The 22,507-nt window shown below is 35.0% G+C and overlaps 2 protein-coding genes across 14 annotated transcripts; both read right to left on the minus strand.

The window, feature by feature from the left end:
• Positions 1-319: 319 nt before the first annotated feature.
• Positions 320-3,021, minus strand: LOC110664234 (protein SRG1). Of its 2 annotated transcripts, XM_021823827.2 has the most exons (5): positions 2,882-3,021; positions 1,712-1,959; positions 1,375-1,622; positions 967-1,294; positions 320-882 (listed from the first exon to the last, which is right to left on the minus strand). In XM_021823827.2, the coding sequence occupies exons 1-5, from the start codon at positions 2,928-2,930 to the stop codon at positions 619-621; spliced, it is 1,137 nt and encodes a 378-aa protein (XP_021679519.1). In that variant the 5' UTR covers positions 2,931-3,021; the 3' UTR covers positions 320-618. The 2 variants fall into 2 exon arrangements, with proteins under 2 accessions (XP_021679519.1, XP_021679520.1); XM_021823828.2 differs by having other exon boundaries at positions 1,712-2,948.
• A 6,883-nt stretch (positions 3,022-9,904) lies between these two features.
• Positions 9,905-21,811, minus strand: LOC110664235 (cysteine-tryptophan domain-containing zinc finger protein 5). Of its 12 annotated transcripts, none has more exons than XR_009148098.1 (13): positions 21,250-21,811; positions 19,952-20,024; positions 19,715-19,851; positions 19,195-19,593; positions 17,675-19,011; positions 16,757-17,184; positions 14,699-16,668; positions 14,426-14,580; positions 13,952-14,106; positions 12,743-12,900; positions 11,148-12,232; positions 10,941-11,032; positions 9,905-10,220 (listed from the first exon to the last, which is right to left on the minus strand). XR_009148098.1 is itself a non-coding variant. In XM_058144990.1 (11 exons), the coding sequence occupies exons 1-11, from the start codon at positions 21,352-21,354 to the stop codon at positions 12,014-12,016; spliced, it is 5,133 nt and encodes a 1,710-aa protein (XP_058000973.1). In that variant the 5' UTR covers positions 21,355-21,811; the 3' UTR covers positions 9,905-12,013. The 12 variants fall into 12 exon arrangements, 2 of the variants coding, with proteins under 2 accessions (XP_058000973.1, XP_058000972.1); XR_009148097.1 differs by having other exon boundaries at positions 9,905-10,778; XR_009148099.1 differs by adding an exon at positions 10,734-10,778 and having other exon boundaries at positions 10,941-12,232.
• Positions 21,812-22,507: the final 696 nt, after the last annotated feature.

Consider the following 22,507-nt stretch of genomic DNA (forward strand, 5'->3'; position numbering starts at 1 on the left):
CTCTTCTTTGTGCTCTGCGTGCTGCTAGCACCGAAATGTCACTTCCTTTTTGAGAGAGAGAAAGAAAAGAACAAAAAACAATCGCAAGTTCTTTGCCTAGTGCTTCCTTCACTCTAATAATATGAACAACTTACAATATGTGGGCTCTCCTCTCTCCTACCACTGAGAAAAAGCTCTCTTTTCGCTTGAACAATGGAAGACCAGTGATTTTGTCCATTTTCCATTTCATTCTTTCATAAACATTGGGTGGTGGTGTTATGGGTACCCCACATGATTGCCAGTTTCTTTCCCTATTAAGAATCTGATACAAAAGAAACAGTAAAAGTGGCATATACTCCTGTTTTGATTCTTGTTTTCTTCTATATTTATAGATGCTTATTCAAAAAGTCCTCACAACCAAACACATTTGACAAGAAATGCTTATGAGCACAAGACCCCACAGGCTTCAACTAATTGCTAGTCTATTACAAATATGAGTTAACACACGAATAGTGCAGACCATCATTGATTCCCACTCATTTTGACATATATATAACACCCAACTTGTAATTTGGACTTATACTCTACACAGATGACATGAAGTGAAACATTAGCTCCAGTGTAAACAAATTTTAGTAACTATTCTGTAGATGTCTTGCTTTTAATCTTGGCGAATTCCAGGGTTTTCTTCCCTTGTAACTTATTAGTTACGTAGTGTTTGTTGTATTCTCCATGAGTGTATCTCCTATACTTGCATGGGTTGTTCTCATCCACGAGTTCTGGCATGGGTCCAAGCTCTATTTCATAGCTTGGGGCATAGAAGTTGACAATAGAGAGACGGTCTTTTTCCTTATGAGTCACTGCCCTGTGTTCAACACTCTTGTATTTTCCATTTGTCAGAACCTGGATATTCAAAATTATTAGATAACCACATAACATCAATGCTACAGTAAGCATCATAAGAAATCAAAATTCATGATTTCTTACTTCTAAAGTGTCACCAATGTTGATTACTAATGCATTTGGAATGGGCTGAACAGGCACCCACTTGTTATCTTTAAATATTTGGAGTCCTACTGAGCTACCCTTTCCTTGCTGCAGCACGGTTAGGGCACTGCCATCTGAATGTGGGCTTAGGCCTAAAACAAGGTCAGGTCTAGAACAAGGTGGATAGTAGTTCATCCTTATGGCTTGCACAGCTACCCCAAACATTTCTTCAAAAATATCTGCTTTCAAGCCAAGGGTTATAGCTATGTACTTCAATAGATTCTGGCACAACTTCCTGACTTCTCTTGAATAAACCTCTACTGTTTCACTGCAGAAGTAACATGTGACGTTACTGCTAAGAAATTTATGGTCTAAAACTCTATACTATTAGTAAGGCACAAGAATTACCAGAACTTTGGTGGCTGTATTGGCCATAGTTTTGGGTTCCTTATATAGTGGGGCTCAATCCCAAGAGCAAACATGTTGCACCAGTCCAGCTTTTGGTCCTCAGAGAACACAAAAGCTTGTCCATAACCCTGAACAGTTCCTGGTGCCATTGGATACTTCTGCTTTTCCTCTAAAGGCAACATGAAAAAATTCTTGGCCAACTCCTCTATGCTCTCAAGCAAACTCAGATCAATTCCATGATTAATCACCTGTGAAATCAACAATATTTTAAAGATTCAGCTTCCAAATCCATTTATTAAGTAGTAAGAGAAAGAAAGGAAATAAACTTTTTTCTTACCTGAAAAAATCCCCAGTCCTCACAGGCTCTGGCAAGCTGCAAGATTTCATTTTGGCAATCATCTTTATTGCCATTCACAAGGCTTGAGAAATTAATGGAAGGTATTTCACTCAGAGAGGGTAGAGTTATGGCTAGTGTTGGCCTTTCAGTCATGTCCCTGACAAATCTTTCAGGGATTGTTGTTGGCTTAGCCTTTCTCAGTTCCTGAACATCATCTATATGACCAACCTTGATTGGAGAAGTGGGTACTGGAGCCATGGCAGTAGAAGAATTTGGAGATGACTAAATAAGTGAAAGCTGACTAGTGCTATATTTGGTAGTTCCAAGCTTACACAAATCTCTCTATTTATATGAGGAGAAAGCACACAGTTTCAATTGTTAATGTCTACTGTGTGCTGTATAGCATGTAGGGTGCAGGTACCTATTATATGCCCGTTATAAAAGTTTACTCACATAAGTAATCTTTTATGGGAACCTAGCTAACATCTGTGCACATATGCAGAACTAAGGATTCTAAAAGCATATTCTCATTAAAAACAATGTGAAGACAAAAAATTTAGTAAATTAATAACAGTTGATCTTCCATTATTGGTAGCTCATAGCAGGATATAAGATGTACTACTGATTCCACTATATTAACCAAAAAATACAAAGGATAGTGCTTCTGCACTCTTGCCAATATATGTGCTACTGCTGAAACTTTAGAAATGCTCTTTTTTTTTTAACTGCCAAAAAAGACTGTTATGTGTGTTACTCGTTGTCGCATTCAGCCCAGGGCCGTCGTTCAGACATTGCCTTTTCTGACTTAAGCGACCTTTATAAAGCTTATTGACCGCAGAGTACTGCTAGGAAGGAGAATGAACCTCTTCCTACAGCATCACAGGTACTACCAGCCATTTTCATTGCTGAATGGCGATAAAGAATCTAATTGACCTCAACTAGTTTGAGATTAAGACTTAGATGTTATTGTTGTTGTTGTTGATCCCAACTCATAGAGCTCGGGGATGTAGTCTTAAAATATCAAACTTGAATCAAATAGATGAGTGGACACGCCTTGACCATAAGGCGATTACCTAGGCTGGTTTTTACAATGCTAGTTCCTATTTAGCATATGTATACATGCATAATTGTCTATATATCATAATATACAGATTTGATATTACTACTTACAAAAGATTTTCTTGCAGGAAAAATTAGCCTCCTGGTTGCAAACAGCCATCACTGATTTTTGTAGTTCAACTCCTCCGTATTAAGCAATGCTAAGTCTAAATTAAGACAATGACGAGTGGATAGAGCAGACATAGTTTTGTCTCATCTCTTGCCTTCGGAAGAAAAAGACAAGTCACTGCCAAGAAAAATCTGACCAGATTCCCTTCTGATTAAGACTGAGGACTAACTCCACCTCTTTTTTTTTTGCGACTGATGGAAGCTCCTTGGGTAGAAAGTGAACCTTTTTATCGATGAGATTTAGCTTAGTAGTACCGAAAATTTTTAAACTCTAATCAGAACTAATTAAGTAAAAATAAAAACAAATTTTCATATTAAACTCCCAAATTTTAGTTCTGGGACCATGAAGTAACCAAATTTGTATTGTGTGAGATACCCATTTCCAAGCTGTTGTTTATGTTTATCTGTTTTCCGTCTTTTGTTTGTTTGCTCTGAATGATGGTCATCATAGTCTATATGAAAATTGAAAAGAGAGGACCCAACAAGCAGAGAGGCCCCAGAGGGCATGGAATCTAATATAATAGTGGTTGCTGATACTGGTAAATATGGTTGTCTCTTAGTAGGTGGTTCTAGTACTAGTAGGGGCCAATCAAATTGTGCCAATTTAATAGGTCTCAGACTCTGGCAAACCATTTGTAGTGTTGTGGTTGTCATCATCCATGTGATGACCTCTCCTCAAATCTCACCCCTTCACTATAAAGTGTCTTTCTAGTGTTTTAGACATCTACATTTGAAAAAAAAAAAAAAAAAAAAAAAAAATTCATGAACAAAGATTTCTTTTTTTATTTTTTATTAGAACATAATAAGGTTGTCATCTTTTGACAGAACAGTGATGATTTGGATTCATGGTGACTTTCAAAAGGAATGAATTTTGTGGCACCCCTAATCCGTCTACAGTGTAGTCAAGCAAGGCATGTCACACTTGATACCAGATACCAGAGAACCCTATTTTATCTTACTTTATTCCTTTAATAATTTATTCTCATTATATTTTAATATCAATTATTTTTCTGAGAAAAAATTAGCAGAGTTTTCCCTGTTTCTATTACCATTTGGCGTATTTCGCTATTCACCTGCTTGAAAATTTAACAATATTTTCACAATAAAATCTTATCCATACTAATCATAATTATCTCATCAATTCGAATATCCTCATATAATTCAATTTCATATTCATTTTCATACATTTCCATTCATTCTCAACTCATATGTGAAAATTTTCAATCTTCATTAATTTACATAATATACAATTTAATCACATATGAACTAACCGATTTATTAATCTACAACACAAATATTAATTACAATTTTCTAGTTTACATTACAATATAAGAAATATTTACACTATACAAAATACATAAAATGACTAATGTGAGCCATATCTACATGCATTGCTGAGGAGCTGACAATCTTGAATAATTCAAACACTTCTGCATATCAGAACTCTAAAATTCCAGTCTAATATCCATTAGGCTTTATCTTCAGTACCTGCGCGAGGAAACAAATCGATCGCGCTAAACATTGCTGCTTAGTGGTGCAATAATATAACAAAGAAAATAATATATACAAATAAATAAATAAATAAATGGATTATACTTTTGATACTCTAGAATTTAATCTAATTTAATATAATACTTCTAGTATCAACTATCTTTCGTTCTAATTTATTTCTCTTAAGAAACAATTTATTCCTAAAGTCACAATAGTAATATACAATCCCCGAAAATTCTAAGAATATTATTATTCTTAACTTTATATTATTATAAAAAAAAATATTTGTAATGCTATTTTAAGTTATATCTCTATTGCAAATCTTTTTATCATTTTATTCAATACTTTTTAGGTTATCGCAAATTATTTCATAATAATTAAAATTCTCAGCCTATTTCATAATAAGTAAATCTTAATATCGGTTCAGTTCATTTCAATTCTTTCTACTAAATAATTATTCTAATTTATTTTAAGTCGTCTTACTCATTTATTTAATTTCTTATATTTTTAATTGCTAATATTCTTAACTTATTTCAATAAATTTCACTGCCCAAGTAACCTATGACAGACTGACTGACTAAACTGGATAACAAGTCGTTGGCACTGGACACTGCAGTGTCTCAGGCTGTCATACCATGGGACATGTAAGCTCAGTACGTCAACCACGTATGCAGTCAATATGGCTAAAAAGCCATGATAACATATCAGTATGGCTAAAAGCCATGATAACAAATAATCGGGCATAAAAGCCATGAGTGTAGGTATAAAGTCATGAATGCGGGTGTAAAGTCATGAATGCAGGCATGCAGTACTGTTAAAACAATATCCTATTAGCATGTCAATCTATCCAATCTGACACACGTGTCTAGGCAATACATGGGCACATAGATACCATTAAGTGTTATTATATTTTATTATTTCATTATTTCATTATAAGCTCCAATAATAATTTATAATATTTCAATTCTATTCCTAGCAGAAATATAAATTTCTAAAATACAATTCTACATAATTTATACATTCATTATAATTTATATATTCATTTGATCATTTATATGATGACAATTCACATCAATTATCCTTCTATACCATTGTACTCAAAGTACTTTTCCTTTCTACAATAATGAGAACTAATGTCTCATTCATATATTAACATGATCCATTTATTCATTACACTATTTATATAACTTATCATTTGCAATTTAAGCTTTGGTCCTTTGCATTAATATTATTGAGGTTACTATTCACTTGATCATTTCTCTTCAAAGGTTGACTTTTTTAATTCATAATAGATTTGTTAAGACTAAGTTCACCAAGATACCACATTTTGCATTTTATTTTTGTTGACATTGATTGCCAAACTCAGTTCCTAGCCTCTTAAGTTTTTTTTCAAATTTTCAGAATTTGAGGTCCAAATTCACTGTTCCATTGGACTTAGCTACAGTAAAAATTTGATAAAACTTTCTTCAAGAAAGTTGTTCCTTATTGTGTCTTCTTTAATTCTCTTTTTGAATCACTCCATTTGATGTTTTGTAACTCAAGTTATGGCTATTTTACCATGACTGGCCGGATTGACCTGTACCCAAAATTCTGGGCAAAATTGGTTCTGGCTAGGGGTGAGCATTCGGTTCAAACCGAACCGAACCGAACCGAATTAAATTATAAAAACCGAACCGCAAATTTTAGAAACCGAACTGAAATGGGTGAAAAATCGAATCGACTCGAACGCTCTATTTCGGTTCGGTTCGGTTTAAACCAATCGGTTTGATTTTTTATTAATTTTTTTAATTTAGACTTGATTTTCAAGTTATTTGGTATAATTTTAACTTTGGTTTGAACCTAATAACCATTAATCAATGAAATTAAACAATTAATATATGTAAAATTAAATATAATTCATAAATTTTTCATAAAAATAAATCAATTCAAAAATCAATTCGGTTCGATTTAGTTTGATTTGACTATATAAATTACTATTTGTTTTGGTTCGGTTTAACCGATTTTTTTCTCTTCAAAACCGAACCGAACCGAAATAACCGAAATTTTTATAATGTAAAACCGAACCGAACCGATATAATTTTAAAACCAAACCGATTGAACTGAATTAACTCGGTTCAGTTCGGTTTTTCGGTTTTAAATGAATTCTGCTCAGCCCTAGTTCTGGTAGATTGGGTATCCTGTCTTTGACTAGCATTTCGAATGGGTTAAGTTTAGAATCTGAGTTGGTGTTTTTAATGAAAGTTGTTCTAAATTGTCTAAACTTTCTATTGATATAAAATTTAGGTCATTTGGACATTTCTATATTGAGTTATGGCCAAATGACAGGACCAGCAGGTTGGTTACCCGGATTTGGTCAATTTTTAGGGTATTCTAAGTTTATTTTCTGGGCAAGGTTTCTTCATTAATGTTGTGCTATTATATGTCGAGTTTCATGTCCAATTGGCCTTGCACTAATTGAATCTACACCACTCAAGTTACAGCTACCCAAATCTGCTGAACTCACATCTAGCCCTGTAGGTCACTTAAGGTAGCATACCTAACCTCAATTCCATTGGCATAAATCACTTCAATTCCTCATCAAATATAGCTAAATGGTCACTAATTGACCATTAGGACTTCCATTCACTAACACATGAGCAAAACCCTAAGTTTTTTTCATAAACCCTTACTATAATAATCCATCATTACATCAGACATATACCAATCAAAATTTAACTTAAACATATTCATCAAAAACCATTTCTAAGCAAATTTAATTCAACTAAATCAACAAATTTCAACCCTCTCCCATGGCTGCCGAATTTTCTTAGTCTTCATACACATACATTTTATTTAAATTTCTTACAATTTCTTACTCATTTAAGTCTCTAACATGGAAAAGAAAGAGAGGTATATGAAAATAAGCACTAACCTCACTTGAGTCCCAACTTAAACTTGTTAATCTTCTAAATTTCTCCTTCTAATTGCTGCCCCAAGCTTCTTCTAGTTGTAAGGATAAATTTTTGTGAAGACTAGATAGGGTTTTATGGTGATTGAAGGTGGAAATTGAAGCTTGGATAAGAGCTTCAATGGTGGTTTCTTTCTTCTCTTTCTCTCTCTCTTTGGTTCGACTGCCCATAGTGAAGAAGATGCAAATTTGTTTTGTGTTTATCTCATTTTTATGTCATTTTTATCCCTTTTAATTTGTTTGTTAAGTTGTGATTGGGTAGAGAGTTTTTAATTGCATCATGGTGATATCATAAGTCCCATTTACTTTATTTTTTTTTCTTTTCTCCTCTACTCATTTTCAATTAAATTTTTAGCATTATTTATTTATATTTTATATCATATAATTTATTTACTTAATTGGACAAGTAGGTCAAAAATCATCTCTGAAGGCGAAATTACCAAAATGCCCTTCGTTTTGCTTAATAGACTAAAATTGTTTGTACTAATCTAAAAATTTTTCTAAGCATTTTCTTGGCATTCTAATACCATTGAAATCTCAATGACTCTTCTCTAGAGTCCCAGAAATTATTTTACTGGTTTCCCTCGAGTTTAGGGTTACTAGCTGTCTTCACCGCAACTTTCCGTTAGGTCACCCATCACCGGGACACCAGCTCATTTAACTTTGTTGTATTTTATTTTTAAAATTTTTTCTTAATTTTTCTTACACTTATTTGAATTATTTATAACTCCTCACTCTAGTCTAATTATAGTTCCAGACATTCTGGCTCTCCGGACAGCTATTGGTTACCGAAACAATCGAATGCACAGACTAGCTAAAGTAAGGGTGTTACAAATTTGTACTAAGACCTTGTCTTAAAACTAATTTTGCTTTCTATCATTTTCAAAGTCTTAAAAGTTGATCTAAGGACTATGATGTATTGGTTCCAACTTTGAAAAAATACAAGGCAATTTCTCTTTGAGGTACAAGACATTATCTAGTATTGATTCCATGAATAAGAAGAAGATAAGGTACTGAGGGATGGTGCAATAGTACATTGAAATCCCTCAAGTGGCATGAGCATTGCAATGGCCTTAAGATCATGGTTATCTTATCCATAAACACACTCTTGTTTTTGCTGCTAATGCTCTATCACTCTCAATCTCATTCTTGTCTTAGATTATAATTCACTCTGCATTTTATTGTACCTTGTAGACTTTGCACCAAATAGTAAAAGCATGCTTGATAGGGATTGGTGTCCTAAGGGGTTAGGGTACTCTTAAGAACCGTCCCCCACCACCAACCCTCCCCCTCCGCCCTAAACTTAGGTGGAGCTTTTATTATGTGATGGTGAAGTCTTTTCTAAGGATATAAATCTCAAATTTATATAAATTAATAGAAAAATATTTGCTTACTATATTGACCTTTTCTTTTGTTTTTGTCGTTATCTTTATTTATTTTTTAATTTATTATATTTACAAATTTAATGTTAAGACTTAGTTATCGAACCAGCTTTTAATAATTCTTGTAAACCAAAAACAGGTTCTTCGACAAATGAAGCAGTTGTTGAGCAGAAATGACCTTTTCTCCCTTTAACGACGGTACATCCTTTCCGGGAAAATAAACGGTCAAATTATCATATACCAAATCCCATTTCATTGAGAAGCTTCGAAATTCCAACCATTTCACTTCTGCAACCTCGACTCACTGCTATATATTGAATTCGGAGCTTTTGCATGATTCTTTCACCGCCAATCATCTCATCAAATTAAATATGTTATTGGGTTGATACATGTGGGAAATGCAATGATGATGATGGAGCCAGACCGTTCTTTCATCTTTAGTTGTTTCTTGGACTTCAATGATCGTAGCACATGCACAGAATGCAAGAGGGCATAAGGCAATTCAAGATCTTAAAGAACTTAGTTGTTCGATGAAAGAAAGTCCTAACCATTTTATGTTGGCTAGTGTGATCAATGCTTGTGCAAGCTTGGGGAAGCTGGTTTCTGGGAAAGTAACGAATGTAACACCGATGAAGCGGCTCCCTTGTGGGGCAAGATGTTATTTGCTTGCTAAAAGAGTTGGAGAGGAGAACGAAGGAAAGGAGTTGCGTTGCGTAGAGGTAAGCATGGGAATTGCGTTTGCTGATGTGGAACAAGAGAACAAGGAGGAAATTGTAGGTCTGCACACTAAGAAATTGATGAAGAACTTGAGAATGTGCGAGGACGTCATGAGGCTTTCAAGCTGATCAGTAAGACTCTGGAGAGAGAATTTGATGTGAGAGAGACTAAAAGATTTCATCATGGGTTTTTTTTTTTTTGTTTTTTTTATGAGGAACGTGGGTTTAAATTACTTGTGTGAATTGATTTTGAACCAAATATCCGAAATTCAGGATATCAACACAAGGAATTGCCATGGGAGAGCAATTGCTTTTAATACAAAGTAACTGTTAATCTAATCATAATCACGAGTTCACAACTAAGTCTTCAGTTGGAACTTCTACAGAGTCAGATACAGATCAAATATAATGAGAGATGAGAAATGATAAATGCCTTCAACAATCAACAGGTATTATCTATATCACTGAATAACTTGGAAGTTACATGAAGCACAATATTTGGGAACGGCCATGAATATTCATCAGTATTACCGATACAAACAAGATCTCTTATGCATCCAACTCCAAGTCAGTGAACCCATTCAATTACTGGGTTCCTGTTATGCTAGCCACAAAATTCATAGCATGATTCTAAGTGATAATCATGGGAAAACATTAACAACTTATCACCCAAGACCAAATTAAAAAATTGACACGTCCTCCAGTTTTTGCTAGATTCTGAACTTCTTGCTGCAGGCTACTTGTACCTACACCAATAACAACTATGAAAAACAGAGCACCTCCACGACAACTCTGAAACTTGCTACTTTCTAACAATGAGGATTATAGTTTAGTTCCATTTGTTCCTGTAACTGTTTGTTTTCATTTGCATCAGAGAAGGAGATGCCCATGTATCAGCCCAGGTTTATTTTAAACAGCCAAGTTCATTCAATTAAAATCTGGATATAAATCTGTGCACTGATTTTATAACATATTTACCAGATAGGGAAAAGAAGAGTAAATAATACCTTAAAAATATGATCAATAAGCAAAATTCCTTGTTTAGAAGAAAACTGTTTTGGGCAAAGAAATACAGAAACAAAGAATTGATCAGCTATCATAAAGGGAACAGGCAAATAGACAATGATTACAAGGAAAATGGATGATGTTTATGGCCTCTATCCCAAAAGAAAGACCTCATCTCACAGCAAAACAAATGAAGGTACACCTTTTACCTCATAAATCATTATGCAGAAAGGGAGAAGAAGAGTAAATAATACCTTAAAAATATGATCAATAAGCAAAATTTCTTGTTTAGAAGAAAACTGTTTTGGGCAAAGAAATACAGAAACAAAGAATTGATCAGCTATCATAAAGGGAACAGGCAAATAGACAATGATTACAAGGAAAATGGATGATGTTTATTGCCTCTATCCCAAAAGAAAGACCTCATCTCACGGCAAAACAAATGAAGGTACACCTTTTACCTCATAAATCATTATGCAGAAACAGCTGCCTGAATGAACTGCAACAGGCTGCACAAGATGTTATCCAAGGGTCAACTGATACCTCCTCCATGCTGTCAATGTTGAACACAAAATTAATAAATATGACATGAAAACTACCATGAGCAGAAAAATAGTTAAGGTCAGAAATATCCTTGCATAAATAACACAACTTTGAATTTTGCATACCTTATTTAGGAGATTAAATGATAAGAAAGCAAACTATTCTAGAGATGAAGTCACTTAAGGATTCTTCCTTCATTCTTCATCATGTCAATTATGGATAACAAATAGCAAGACTTCAAACTGAATTATAAGAATCTCTATGGATAGAACCTAAAAAGAATGAAGGAACAGAAATTGATCACATTATGACTTCAAAAGCAAAGAACAGGAAAAAGGAGCTCTCCCAATAATGCAAAAATGGTAGCATGATATCTTACATACCTGCAGATTCAATTAAGTAGGAAGTGATGCTGGCTCAATTAGTTAAAGCAAATCTCAAGCTTGACAATTCTAGATAGATAAGAGAACTTTCCCAAAGATTTTCATTTTCTATTTCGTTAATGTTTTACATAAATGGTAAAAATGGTTTGCTCTTGATAAAAATTGATCAGTCATCATTGTATCAGTATTCAACCTCCTCAAAATGGTTGCCTATTAATTTCCGGTCTCTACAGATATTTTCTTTCCTCGGGCTCCAAACATGTGGAGCCAAAAAAATAACAAACATAGAACCGACTTGTTACATATCCTCCAAATTGTATTGCTGAACAAGGATCTTATCCCCCTTTTCCCAACCCAAAAAACTGGGTGAGCATCCTTTGCCTGACTCCACGCCTTAAAACAAGCTGAATACTCCAAAAATACATTACAAAATCTGCAAATCAATCTCACTTTGTACACATGTACAGAGAGCTACGAGCTGTTGACAACCTGCATCTTTGCAGGTTTCTAATTACATCTCTAAGTAGCCAGCTCTTTCAAGTTTCTTTTCTTGATGCCGTCCACTGCAGGGAATAAACCAGAAAATGCACAGTATATACAGGGTTGACTTAATCTCTAGCACCAACCAAACCTGCTTGGGTTATAGCCTCCATTGCATGCTGAACCAGGAGTATGAGTCCCTCTACATCTTGGAAGCTGAAATCAATGACCCTCTTAACAGATATAATACATTCTCTATTTTGCACCTGTTCCAAAGCTACATTAGCAGCTGAATAAGTATTCTGGGACTTCCTTGAGGCTTCCATTGCAAAATTTACATCCTGTGTCTGCAAGACGATCAAAAATAATATTTCACCCTTCCACACCACTAGATAAGCATAGCCATGAGAGAAGGCATGTGCACACATACTCTTGGGAATGGAAGTTTAGTTAAACCTACCACACCAAGTCCAATAATCACCGAATAGCAGACTAAAATCTATGGTATAGAAAGCACTGCAAAGCATATGCACGAAAAACTTCCACAAAGGTTTGTGCAGTATTACAATTCACAAATTGCCCCTTGAATTGCTAAAGGCGAGTCTTTTCTGAGATAATGTAATACTGAGCTAATATTTACAAAGAAAACATAAACGCCCAAGTTGCATATCTCAACAAATACCAAGAGGTCACAGGCCGACTACAGCGTACATCTAATCATATATACCATTCAGCCAAATCATTTCCATAAACATTTTCTAAACAAGTATGCAAAAACTATACATAGATTTTGCCCAGAAAACTAAAAATAATTAATAAAAGGGATATAGACTGCACACAAGAATGAACAAACTTACAAAGTCGAGCAGCCGAAGAAAATTTGAGTGGTTTCGTGCACCAATGACAGGGTTTCCAGCAACATGAGAAATTGTACCCTTGGATATCATAGCCTTATCAACTGTTGCTTGATTATTTAAGTTATCAATGTCTGATGCTGATGACGATGGTGATTCACCTAAATAATAATCCAAGAAAGACAAAGCCACACAATGCACATTTTAGCATGCCTTGTTATTATGCAAGAACTCATAAAAAAAAAATTATGACAGATGAGAAAATGCTGGTTTATAAAGTTAGCTTGCCCAAAAGACATATGAATACACAGAAATCAAAAGGGTCAAAAGGTGCACCCAAGAGATTTGAGATGTAACGTTCTGCGAATTAGAATGCGCAACCTAGATCACAAAACCCAATGTGGTAGGTAAATGTGGTAACTACGACTCCACTTATATCAAGCAAACAATATAAGGAATTATTTTAACACCAATCATAAAAAGGTAAAATACAATGAAGTTCCTAAGGTTTAACAGAACTTACAGATTAATCCCTTGTGTTAGTTTGGTAACGATTTGATCCTTAAATTTTATTTTCATTAATACTTTGGTCCTCATAGTTTACTTCTATTAACAAATTGGTCCCTATAACCAATGACTTTTGATGATCAATTTGTTAATAGAAGTAAAATGTGATGACCAAATTTTTAATGAAATAAAATTAAAGCACCAAATCGTTACCAAACTTACACAAGGGACTAATAAGAGAGTTTTGTTAAACCTCAAGGACTTTGTTGTAATTTACGCATCATAAAATAAGAGATATGCTTGAATTACATGTGCCTTGTAATTCCAAAGCAAATTACAACAATAACAACAATTAAGCCTTAATCCCAAACTAATAGGGGTCGGTTATATGGATCCTTTTTTGCCACTTAGCAATATTAGACACCAACATCACATCAATATCCAAAACTTATAAATCCTTTGATATCACTTTCCTCAACGCCATTTTAGGTGTTCCCCTTCCCCTTCTCACTACTTTCCCTACTAACTTATTACACTTCCATAATGGGGCATTTGATGCTTTACGTCGAACATGACTAAACCATCTTAATCAACCCTCTCTCATTTTATCTACTTAAGCAAACAATAAAAGGAATTATTTTCATATTAATAATAAAATTAGCCTGAACATATACAGATCCATATATCATTGTTTCATTTTCTTACCTTGGGAAAAAGTTTGTAAGCATGCTTGCAACTCATTTCGGCATAAGCTAGAATTTTTGCAGTTAACTACCCTCCAATATGCAATTTCCATGCATTTATATGCCAAAGAAGCAGCTGCCATTTCATGCCGTCTTTCATATTCTAAGGCACAGCATCTGCTAATTAAAGAGGTTAAATACAAAGCCAAATACATAGGTATACCAACAGAAAAACAATAGCTTCAACAAAATCTTGAACTGTGGAAAAAAAAAAACACACTTTTTAATGGCTTCAAATGTATCAACACTTCTAAGGCAAGAATTGAAATAGCTAAATGATGATGTGAAATATTGAGAGAGGGAGAGATGACGGACAGGGAAAGAGATATATTTCCAATAAGATCACAATTACGGTGAATACATTTAGTATGCTACATAAGAAAGATACTTCCATAAGAACAACAATTCATACATAAAAGTTTGAAGTTTTGCTTACTCGCAAAGTTTAGCTGTAGTGCTGTACATTTGTATTTGAGTCACCTCTCCCTGTCTGCCTGCATCATTGCAAGTTTCCAGAAGAGAAGCTCCATGAAGAAACATTAGAGCAGCTTGGAAGTTTGTTTCATTACTCTCAAAACCAAACCCAGAGATCTAAAAATCATGAAAACCACAAGAAGGGTAAGGACAACAAGAACACAGAATATTTTTCCACCTGCTGGCACAACATAAAATGAATCTTACAAATGATGAACAAGAACAGATGACAAACCTTAAGACGATCAGCGTAATCTCTCATTTTTTTGGCTTCTTTCAGGGCATTACTAGCAGTTTGGCTAGAGGAATTTGTTCTCCCAGTACTTGAAGCATTAAGATCTCTGGCCCCTTTCATATCAAGCATACAGTGACCCAAACTTTGGCGAGCTCCATTGTTGGTCCCAGGATTTTCCAGGTTTTTTGATACCTTTGACACATCATCATTTCCAGAGACATAACACCAACGCCTGACAGATGCTCCTTCCTGCTGGGAGGTTGGTGCTGATTGGTGACTACTCTCATGCTTAGCTTCCTGCCCAGAATGTGCAGCTAATTTTTTAGTCCCACTTCTTGAATCTCTTTGCATAGGATCCAGTTTAGTTTCACCGTCAAAATCCTGGATCAGGTTCTCCGGTGTGGCAGTGTTCCACTTCCTGATGCGTACAGCACTCAATTTTGCATCTGAATCAGCACGCTCTCCTAGTTTTGATGGATTCTCCATTCTGCCATCTTTTGAGCATTGTCCTATAGAATCACTCAGGCTAACTCGAACCTTCTCATCCTTATTTGACTTGCTGCTAGGCTTACTAGGAATACCATGTTTAACATTGTTCATTCTTTTAAGCAAGGATGCACGAGATCTTGGATCAATCTCTGACTCATTCCTTATGCTCTTCTTTGAAAAATCACCATGTGCATTCACTGGTTTAGAAACCTTCATCTCATCTCTATCAAAATCAGATGTAGAACTTCTATCATTGTCTTTCAACAGTACAGATGAACCTTTACCAAATTTCTGTGGAAACAACACATTGTCATGTTGGTTCTTATCTTCTCTATCCTCATCATGGCAATATTTGATAGCAAGCAGACCACTAGAGCACTCACGACGTCCTGTGATTTCAACACCACCATTAAGCAAATCAGAAGAACATTTAGTTTGACCAATTTTGTGACTCGCATCTCCATCCTGGTAATCTAGCAGAAAAGGTTTACAGGATTCAGGATGATGGTCACCGGAGACTTTCTCCTTCTTTGCTTTCCCAGATTGATTAATCTGACCATCACCTTCCCCATCCCTGCATCTTCTTAGTCCATCAATTACAGGAAGGCCATCATTTGTAGCATTATCTTTTGCTAGAATATTTCCTCCAGTTGAACCAAGCTTTTCTCCAAATGAGGCCCTCAAAGGAGATGACGAAACTGATTCTACAGGTGAGCCTTTCGCATCATCAAAGGTTGCTCTTGTTTTAAGAGAACCTGAAACCTTCGAAGAGCTTGAGGTGGCTGTCATTGGAAGTTGTCCAGGTCCACAATCCTTTTTTGATGAGTCTACAACATCCAAAGTTATTTGAGATGCAAAATTTCTTCTATGTTTCCTTGTTTGCTCATCCTTATGAATACTTTTTACAGCTTCCATGCCATCATTTAGATGATCTTGACTTCCTACTGATAAAACAGGACCCACCTTCTCTTTTCTGTCTAATTTATCATTGCAGTTATTCATACTGGAAGCCCCACTCTTCGAAACCCTGGATTTCTTTTCCTTCTTTAATCCAACACACTCACCTTTTTCCTTGGCACTTAAACTGCTGTTGGCACCATTCTGATTGTCCTGCCACTCCCTCAATTTCCTTTTCTTCATAGAAATATTTATTTTGTCACTTGTGCCCATATTCAAGGACCCACCATCTGATGACATCTGAGTTCGGTCTCCCAACTTCTTCATGGAAACTAGTAATTTTTCCTTTCTATCAAATTTCAAATCCCCTGAAAAATGCTCATTTGATTTCCACACTTCCTTTCCACTTGCTTTAGTTGATAACCCACTTTTTGAATTTAGACCCATCCTGCCAAGGTCCATATCAGAATTATGATATTTATCAGTATGGGATGCATTCTCAGTCTTAGTTTTCTCAGAAGTCTCATATTCATAAAGATCAGTCTCCCTCTTGTTTTTCATTTTTATCTGCTTTGTGTCACCTGCTGATAAACATTACAAGACAAACACATGGCATCAACTAAAAAGTCCAACAGGCAAATGGAATGTGAGCTCTCAAAATGAATTACTTACCTCCATCAATATGATTCTCTTTCTGCTCTGCAACCAAGTTATGTGACGTATTCAAAGCATGAAAAGTAGATTTGTTCATTTGATTTGCTTCTGCAGGAGACTGGTTCATATCATTTAAGCTTCTGCTTTTCACAGATTCCTGCAAGTTGTACTGGTTCTTTGTCGAGTTCGATGACTGGATCATGCCACTACTGCTACCTGCCTTCCCCATTTCCTTCATACCCCGCTTCTTCTTTCCTGGAAACAAAGCAGCATGGGAATCGAAACTTTGGTGGTTGCGGTCAACATGTGGGTTATGCACTCTAGATGTAGTTCCACTGGCATGATTTTGCAGATTATTTTGACCAGCAGCATAAGGAAGCTGAAACAATGAATTGAGAGCTTTTGTTGTCTCTTCCTCACTGATGTCACACCGGTTCTTTCCAGGCCTATAAAGCATAAAAATCAACACACAGTTGTTTGTATGTGCAATATGGATTGATGGATGTCTGCCACACATACACTTCTCTTTCAAAGTGAAAAATCCAAATAAGTTTACTTATTTATCTTTATTTTTTGCTCCCTCTTTTGGGTGATTTATAAGAATTAAAAACAAGGGACCCTTCTTGATTATAATAGGTTGCTGGCCTTCAATTGAAAAGAATCAAACCCCAGAAGCCTAATCTTTCCATTAGGCAAAGACATTAATTGAATAAATAGACATTACCTAGCCAACCCCATTAAGAAAGGATTTAAGTTTAGTTGAATCAAGTCCAGTTCCACAGGTATATACAAATTGAAAAAAAAAAAGAAAGTAATTATCTGATCTGAATGCATTATCTTATAATCAGAAAAGTAAAACCCAAAACTATAGGCAGTTTATGTAGATAAGATTATCTTCCATGCCCATATGTAAGCCAAAAAAATGAAGAAACTTACAGCCAGTTTAGCATAGTACACAGCCACTTTTCGGGGAGTTGATGAGGCTTTATGCCATAGGGTAACAACCGCCACTTCTGACAACTGTCACAACAGACCCAATTTTCTTCTATAAGTATAGGACCTGTAACAGGTGGTGCCACTTCAGAAGCAAGTGCATTTTCAGGTATTGAAGAGCCCACATATGCAACATCTTTGACCAATTCCCCAGGCATCAGCTGGTCACCGACTCTTTTACCATTAAATCTTTCCCTTGACTTATCAAAAGATGCATGTTGCTCCATCTCGAGATCTTCCATTGTAGATTCTTTCTGCCTACTAGCATAAGGCCTCTCTGACAAACCCATTTGACTATTTTTCTGTTCCGATTTCAAGTCCAAAGGATCTCTATGATTATCTCTGACCTTACTAATGTCCTTCTGCAACTTCCACTTGTGCATCTTAACTTTACTTTTAGAAACACCACAAGTAGCAGAAGCTGTATCTTTAGGTGCTCCACTGTCACCAATACCCAAGCTTTCCTTTGAGGGAACAGCAGCTGATTTTTTGCTACTTTCAGTGCCACATGACTTCTTGCCCTCCAACAATTGCCTTTCCTTCCCACCAGGCACGGAGAACTCATCTTGCTGATCAATCTTCTGTTTTGAAGAAGCCAGTGATCCAACTTTAAGATCTTCCTCGCATTTGGATGCATCAAAGTAACCTTTTGAAAAAGCAGAAAGTTTACTTTTCTTGGATTTACCATTACCATCACAACTAAGTGCTTTATGTTCCAAAACCTTTTCTACTGAACTATTCTGAGCATTTCTCTTCTCACTCTTGCCGCTGTCCTGGCCAGATCTGGACTCTAAAGAGTCTTCCTTCATGAAGTCAGAAGAAAACAATTTATTTCTTATCCTACCCTGATCAGCCTCCCTGGGAACTTCAGATGACCAGCCAGTTGCTTTCAGAATCTCACCACCATTTGCTGTAACTGGTAGAGGCATACTCTTCAAGTCACTAGATAAAACGTCCTTGTTGTCTGCATTGTCATTTTCTAACTTTTTCTTGTCCGAAAAAGCTGTACTGTTCTCAAAAATAATACCATTCCCACATTTCATATCTACTGCTCTTTCACTCTTCCCTAAAAATTCCACCTCATTCCCCTTCAACAGTTTACCATTACCCATAAAAGAAATCGATTCATCTGCCAATAAGGCAAAATTGTCTTGACTACCCTTAAGGGAAAGCGCAAGTTTACTGTCTCTAGATAATTTCTCCTTTCTTATCAAACAAAGCAGACTCTCATGAAGAGGCGATATTAGGGCAACCCCAGGGACTGGGAAGGAAATCATCGTCTGTTTGAAGACATAAGATCATAAGCATTAGCCAGATCTCCTTTAGTTCATCCAGCTATCATTATTAAAGATTATAAAGAGGAAATTTATCCCCAAAAAAAAAAAAACTCACTGTGTTCATCCAGTGCCTGCAAAACAATATATTGCCTCTTGACAAAATATCAAAAGAGAAAGATGCTTTACCTGAAGAATGCTAGTGGGAGACTCATCTGCAATTTGTTGGACTACAGGCAGCATTCCATCACTTTCCTCAGGACTGTTCCCCAATGATGAAGATGGAGAGTTATCAAGCCCAAGACCACTATAAATGGCAGCATTTTTTCGTGCCACACTATCAGGACCCACTTTTATCCTAACCTTCAGTGTTCTTTGGTCAGATAAATTGCCTGTTTTATTGGAGTTCCCATCCTTCAGATTAGACTCCCAAGAAAATCGAGCAGAAGAAACGCTGGAATCTTGCTTTACTGAAAAATCCCCAGATGCCAACCTTGACTTATGCAATGCATTGGCACTGTAGGAAGCAGTTCCAAGCTTCACAGATGGGAGAGCATTGGAGGGAACTCTCAAACTCTGGGGGGCACCCTGTATGGTAACATAATCCACAGTGCTCAAGTAAAATAGAATTGCCCAAGCTGACAATATCAGCCATATATATCACCATTTTACCAAATCATTAAAAACAGGTGGAAAATTTTCCATATACCTCCACAGGAAAACTATTAGGAGATCTTGGTGGGCTAGAGTTATTTTGTGGAGTCTTTGGATGTGAACAAGCAGAGTTTCTTTGTGGAGATCGTTCATAGGTAGGCAGAAATGAGCCATACCCACCAAATTTAGCCCCTGTCAAAACAATGTGTCCAGCACCATCATTTTCAAAGCAGAAAAACTGCTTGCTCTTTCATTTGTGGTAGATGAACAACTTTCAATAGAAATCACTTACCCAAATTCTCTGCAGAAACGCCTCCCTCAAAATCCTTTTGAAAATGGCCCAAAACATTTTGAATCTTCTCATCCTTCAGGAAACAAACAGAAGTTTTCATTAAATTGGATATTGGAAAACACGATAGAGAAGAAGAAAGAGAAAAGGAGAGGCGATGAAGAGTAGAAAAACTTGATCATTCCCTCAAGCTTGATTGGGTTTTATACAGCTACAGAAATCCAAAACAGGAAGAATTCTAACTAGGGAAAAATAAAGATTCTAGGCTATTTTACAGCAACCTAATTATAATCTAAATATATATACACTTATGCAGTAAATAAAGGTCAACTCTCTACATATTTCAACAAATATAAAGAAACATGGAAGATAACACATACCGGATGAGGTGTAACCACAGTAGTTATACAGCCATTAATCATATTGAAAAGGGATATTTCTCATTAAGAATCAGTTAAAATTAACAACAATACAAATTAACAGTCATTTACACTTCAATCATTGGTCAACTGCGCAAAACAGTTAACAGCAATACAAATGTATACATTCAGCATAATTTTCTATCATCAATTTACTTTTGCATGGTCACACATGACACATCAGTACTAAGTATTTTATTTCAAAAACTGCATGCAAATTACTTGAGCTTGAGTTCTGCACTTCCCCCTTTTCTTAGCAATCTCATGATGGATCAATATTGTCAGATTACAGAAAAGCTCTAATTGCATAAAAATTCTAGCCCACATATCATGAAAACCTTCTAAGAAAGCTAATAGTTCCTGCTACATGCTCTCTACTTATTTGATTGAGATAAGTTCCCGCTATATTTACGTCATGTTTATCACCCAAATGAGTGGAGAAAACAGAATAATACATAACAAAAATGAATTTAAGAAAACCCTCCTAATCCACCTAAATATCATGACCTTTGACACATGGAAATTTGTGTACTCAAAACTCAAAGCAAAGAAATGCTTAGCTTAATAATTAAGCTCTTTCCTCAACCAAGCAAACCATCAATTTTGGAGATCATACGCAAAACAAAAGTATAACTAACAGAACCAAAACTTACAGTCCCAAACCAATGTATTTGCCGAGGACAAACCATTACTCAATCTAATTACATTTGGTTGTTAATTAAATTTAAAATTAGCATGATGTGAACCGAAGAAACTCCAAAATTAAGTAAAACAATGATTGTAGCCACAGTTATGTCTTCATTAAAGTTAGAAAATTAAGCAGAATTACCATTGAAAAACCCAAAATGTTATTGAAACAACAACATTAAAATGAACCCTTACAATGTAAGAGAGAGCAATCTCAGGGTCTATGCTGTCGTCATCATCCTTGTACTGGAATGCCTCTCCTTCCTCAAGCTCAGAATTCTCCATCTCCATACCTCCCATGAGAAACTAATCATAAAAAACTAAACCTAACCCAAAAACCCTAACTGAACCTTCCCTAAAGTCCAGCATCAGTTAAACACCTCCAGAAAAAAAAAAAAAAAAAAAAAACACTTTTCTACCCACGAAAGCGCTCAAAAAACCCACCAAAACCTAGGGACCAAATCCCCTAATGCCGTCTTTGACCTTGACAAATCACTGACCCTCATTGATTGAGATATTAAATAAAACCAAACAAAATTGTTGATTAACGATTAATTTTGTATCGAAACTCACGATCAGGTTGGAGGATCGGGAGTTGACGATTGATTGGACCATCAATCACGGATAACCAGTGCTCGACTCAGCCGGTCACGGTGGCGAGTTCGATTGGATTCTAGAATTCTTTTAACTTCTCGCTGGTTCCTTTTCATTGATGTGTGCAGCAATAGAGAGACGCTGATATGTTTTTTAGGGGATCTCTTGGGTTTTGTTTGTTTTTAATTTTTTTTTTTTCATTTTCTTATGTTTAATTTTAAAATATAATTTTTTATTTACTTAATTTTAAAAATTTTTTTTATAAAAATTGAAATTTGACTAATTTAATTTTATTCTATTGCTTATAAAATATTTTATGGTGATACTTTTATTTGCAAATTTTTTTAAGTAATTCAATTTTGTACTCTTTTTTCTGTTATTAATAGATATGCATCATTAGGAAAGAAAAACCTTCATTTTATTGGTTTTATACTTTTTTGCTTGGTTGATGGGTGGTGGCGCAGCGCATAGGGATAGCAATCGTTGGTATTCTTCAAAACCATCCCACCGAATTTGAATTTTTTAATATTTTTTAAATTTAATTAAAAATAATTTTTAATTATTTAAATTCATTTCCAACTTATTATTATCATTATTTAAAAAATATTTTAATCTTTTAATTTTATATATTTTAATTAATAATTTATATAAAAAAATATTTTTATTAATAACTTATATTTTAAAATTTTAATAATTTTATAAAATATTTAAATTTTATTTTATTTTATTTAAAATAAAATATATAAATTTTATAAATATTATTATAAAAATATATATTTTATATTTAATTAAATATTTATATAAATAAAAATGAATAATAAATATTTAATATATAAAACTTAAATCTAATAACTCATCA

This window comes from Hevea brasiliensis, chromosome 4 (assembly GCF_030052815.1).
Source record: "Hevea brasiliensis isolate MT/VB/25A 57/8 chromosome 4, ASM3005281v1, whole genome shotgun sequence".
In the NCBI taxonomy this organism is placed as follows: domain Eukaryota; kingdom Viridiplantae; phylum Streptophyta; class Magnoliopsida; order Malpighiales; family Euphorbiaceae; genus Hevea; species Hevea brasiliensis.

Excerpts from the sequence above, each read along its gene's own strand:
- LOC110664234 (XM_021823827.2), bottom strand. The coding sequence starts at position 2,930 with ATGGCTGTTTGCAACCAGGAGGCTAATTTTTCCTGCAAGAAAATCTTT. Across the intron at positions 1,623-1,711 it reads AGGACTGGGGATTTTTTCAG|GTGATTAATCATGGAATTGA; the intron begins GTAAGAAAAAAG and ends TTGATTTCACAG. Across the intron at positions 1,295-1,374 it reads ATACAGCCACCAAAGTTCTG|TGAAACAGTAGAGGTTTATT; the intron begins GTAATTCTTGTG and ends TTACTTCTGCAG.
- LOC110664235 (XM_058144989.1), bottom strand. The coding sequence starts at position 21,354 with ATGGGAGGTATGGAGATGGAGAATTCTGAGCTTGAGGAAGGAGAGGCA. Across the intron at positions 20,025-21,249 it reads AGATTGCTCTCTCTTACATT|GATGAGAAGATTCAAAATGT; the intron begins GTAAGGGTTCAT and ends TGTTTCCTGAAG. Across the intron at positions 19,594-19,714 it reads CTAATAGTTTTCCTGTGGAG|GGTGCCCCCCAGAGTTTGAG; the intron begins GTATATGGAAAA and ends GTTACCATACAG.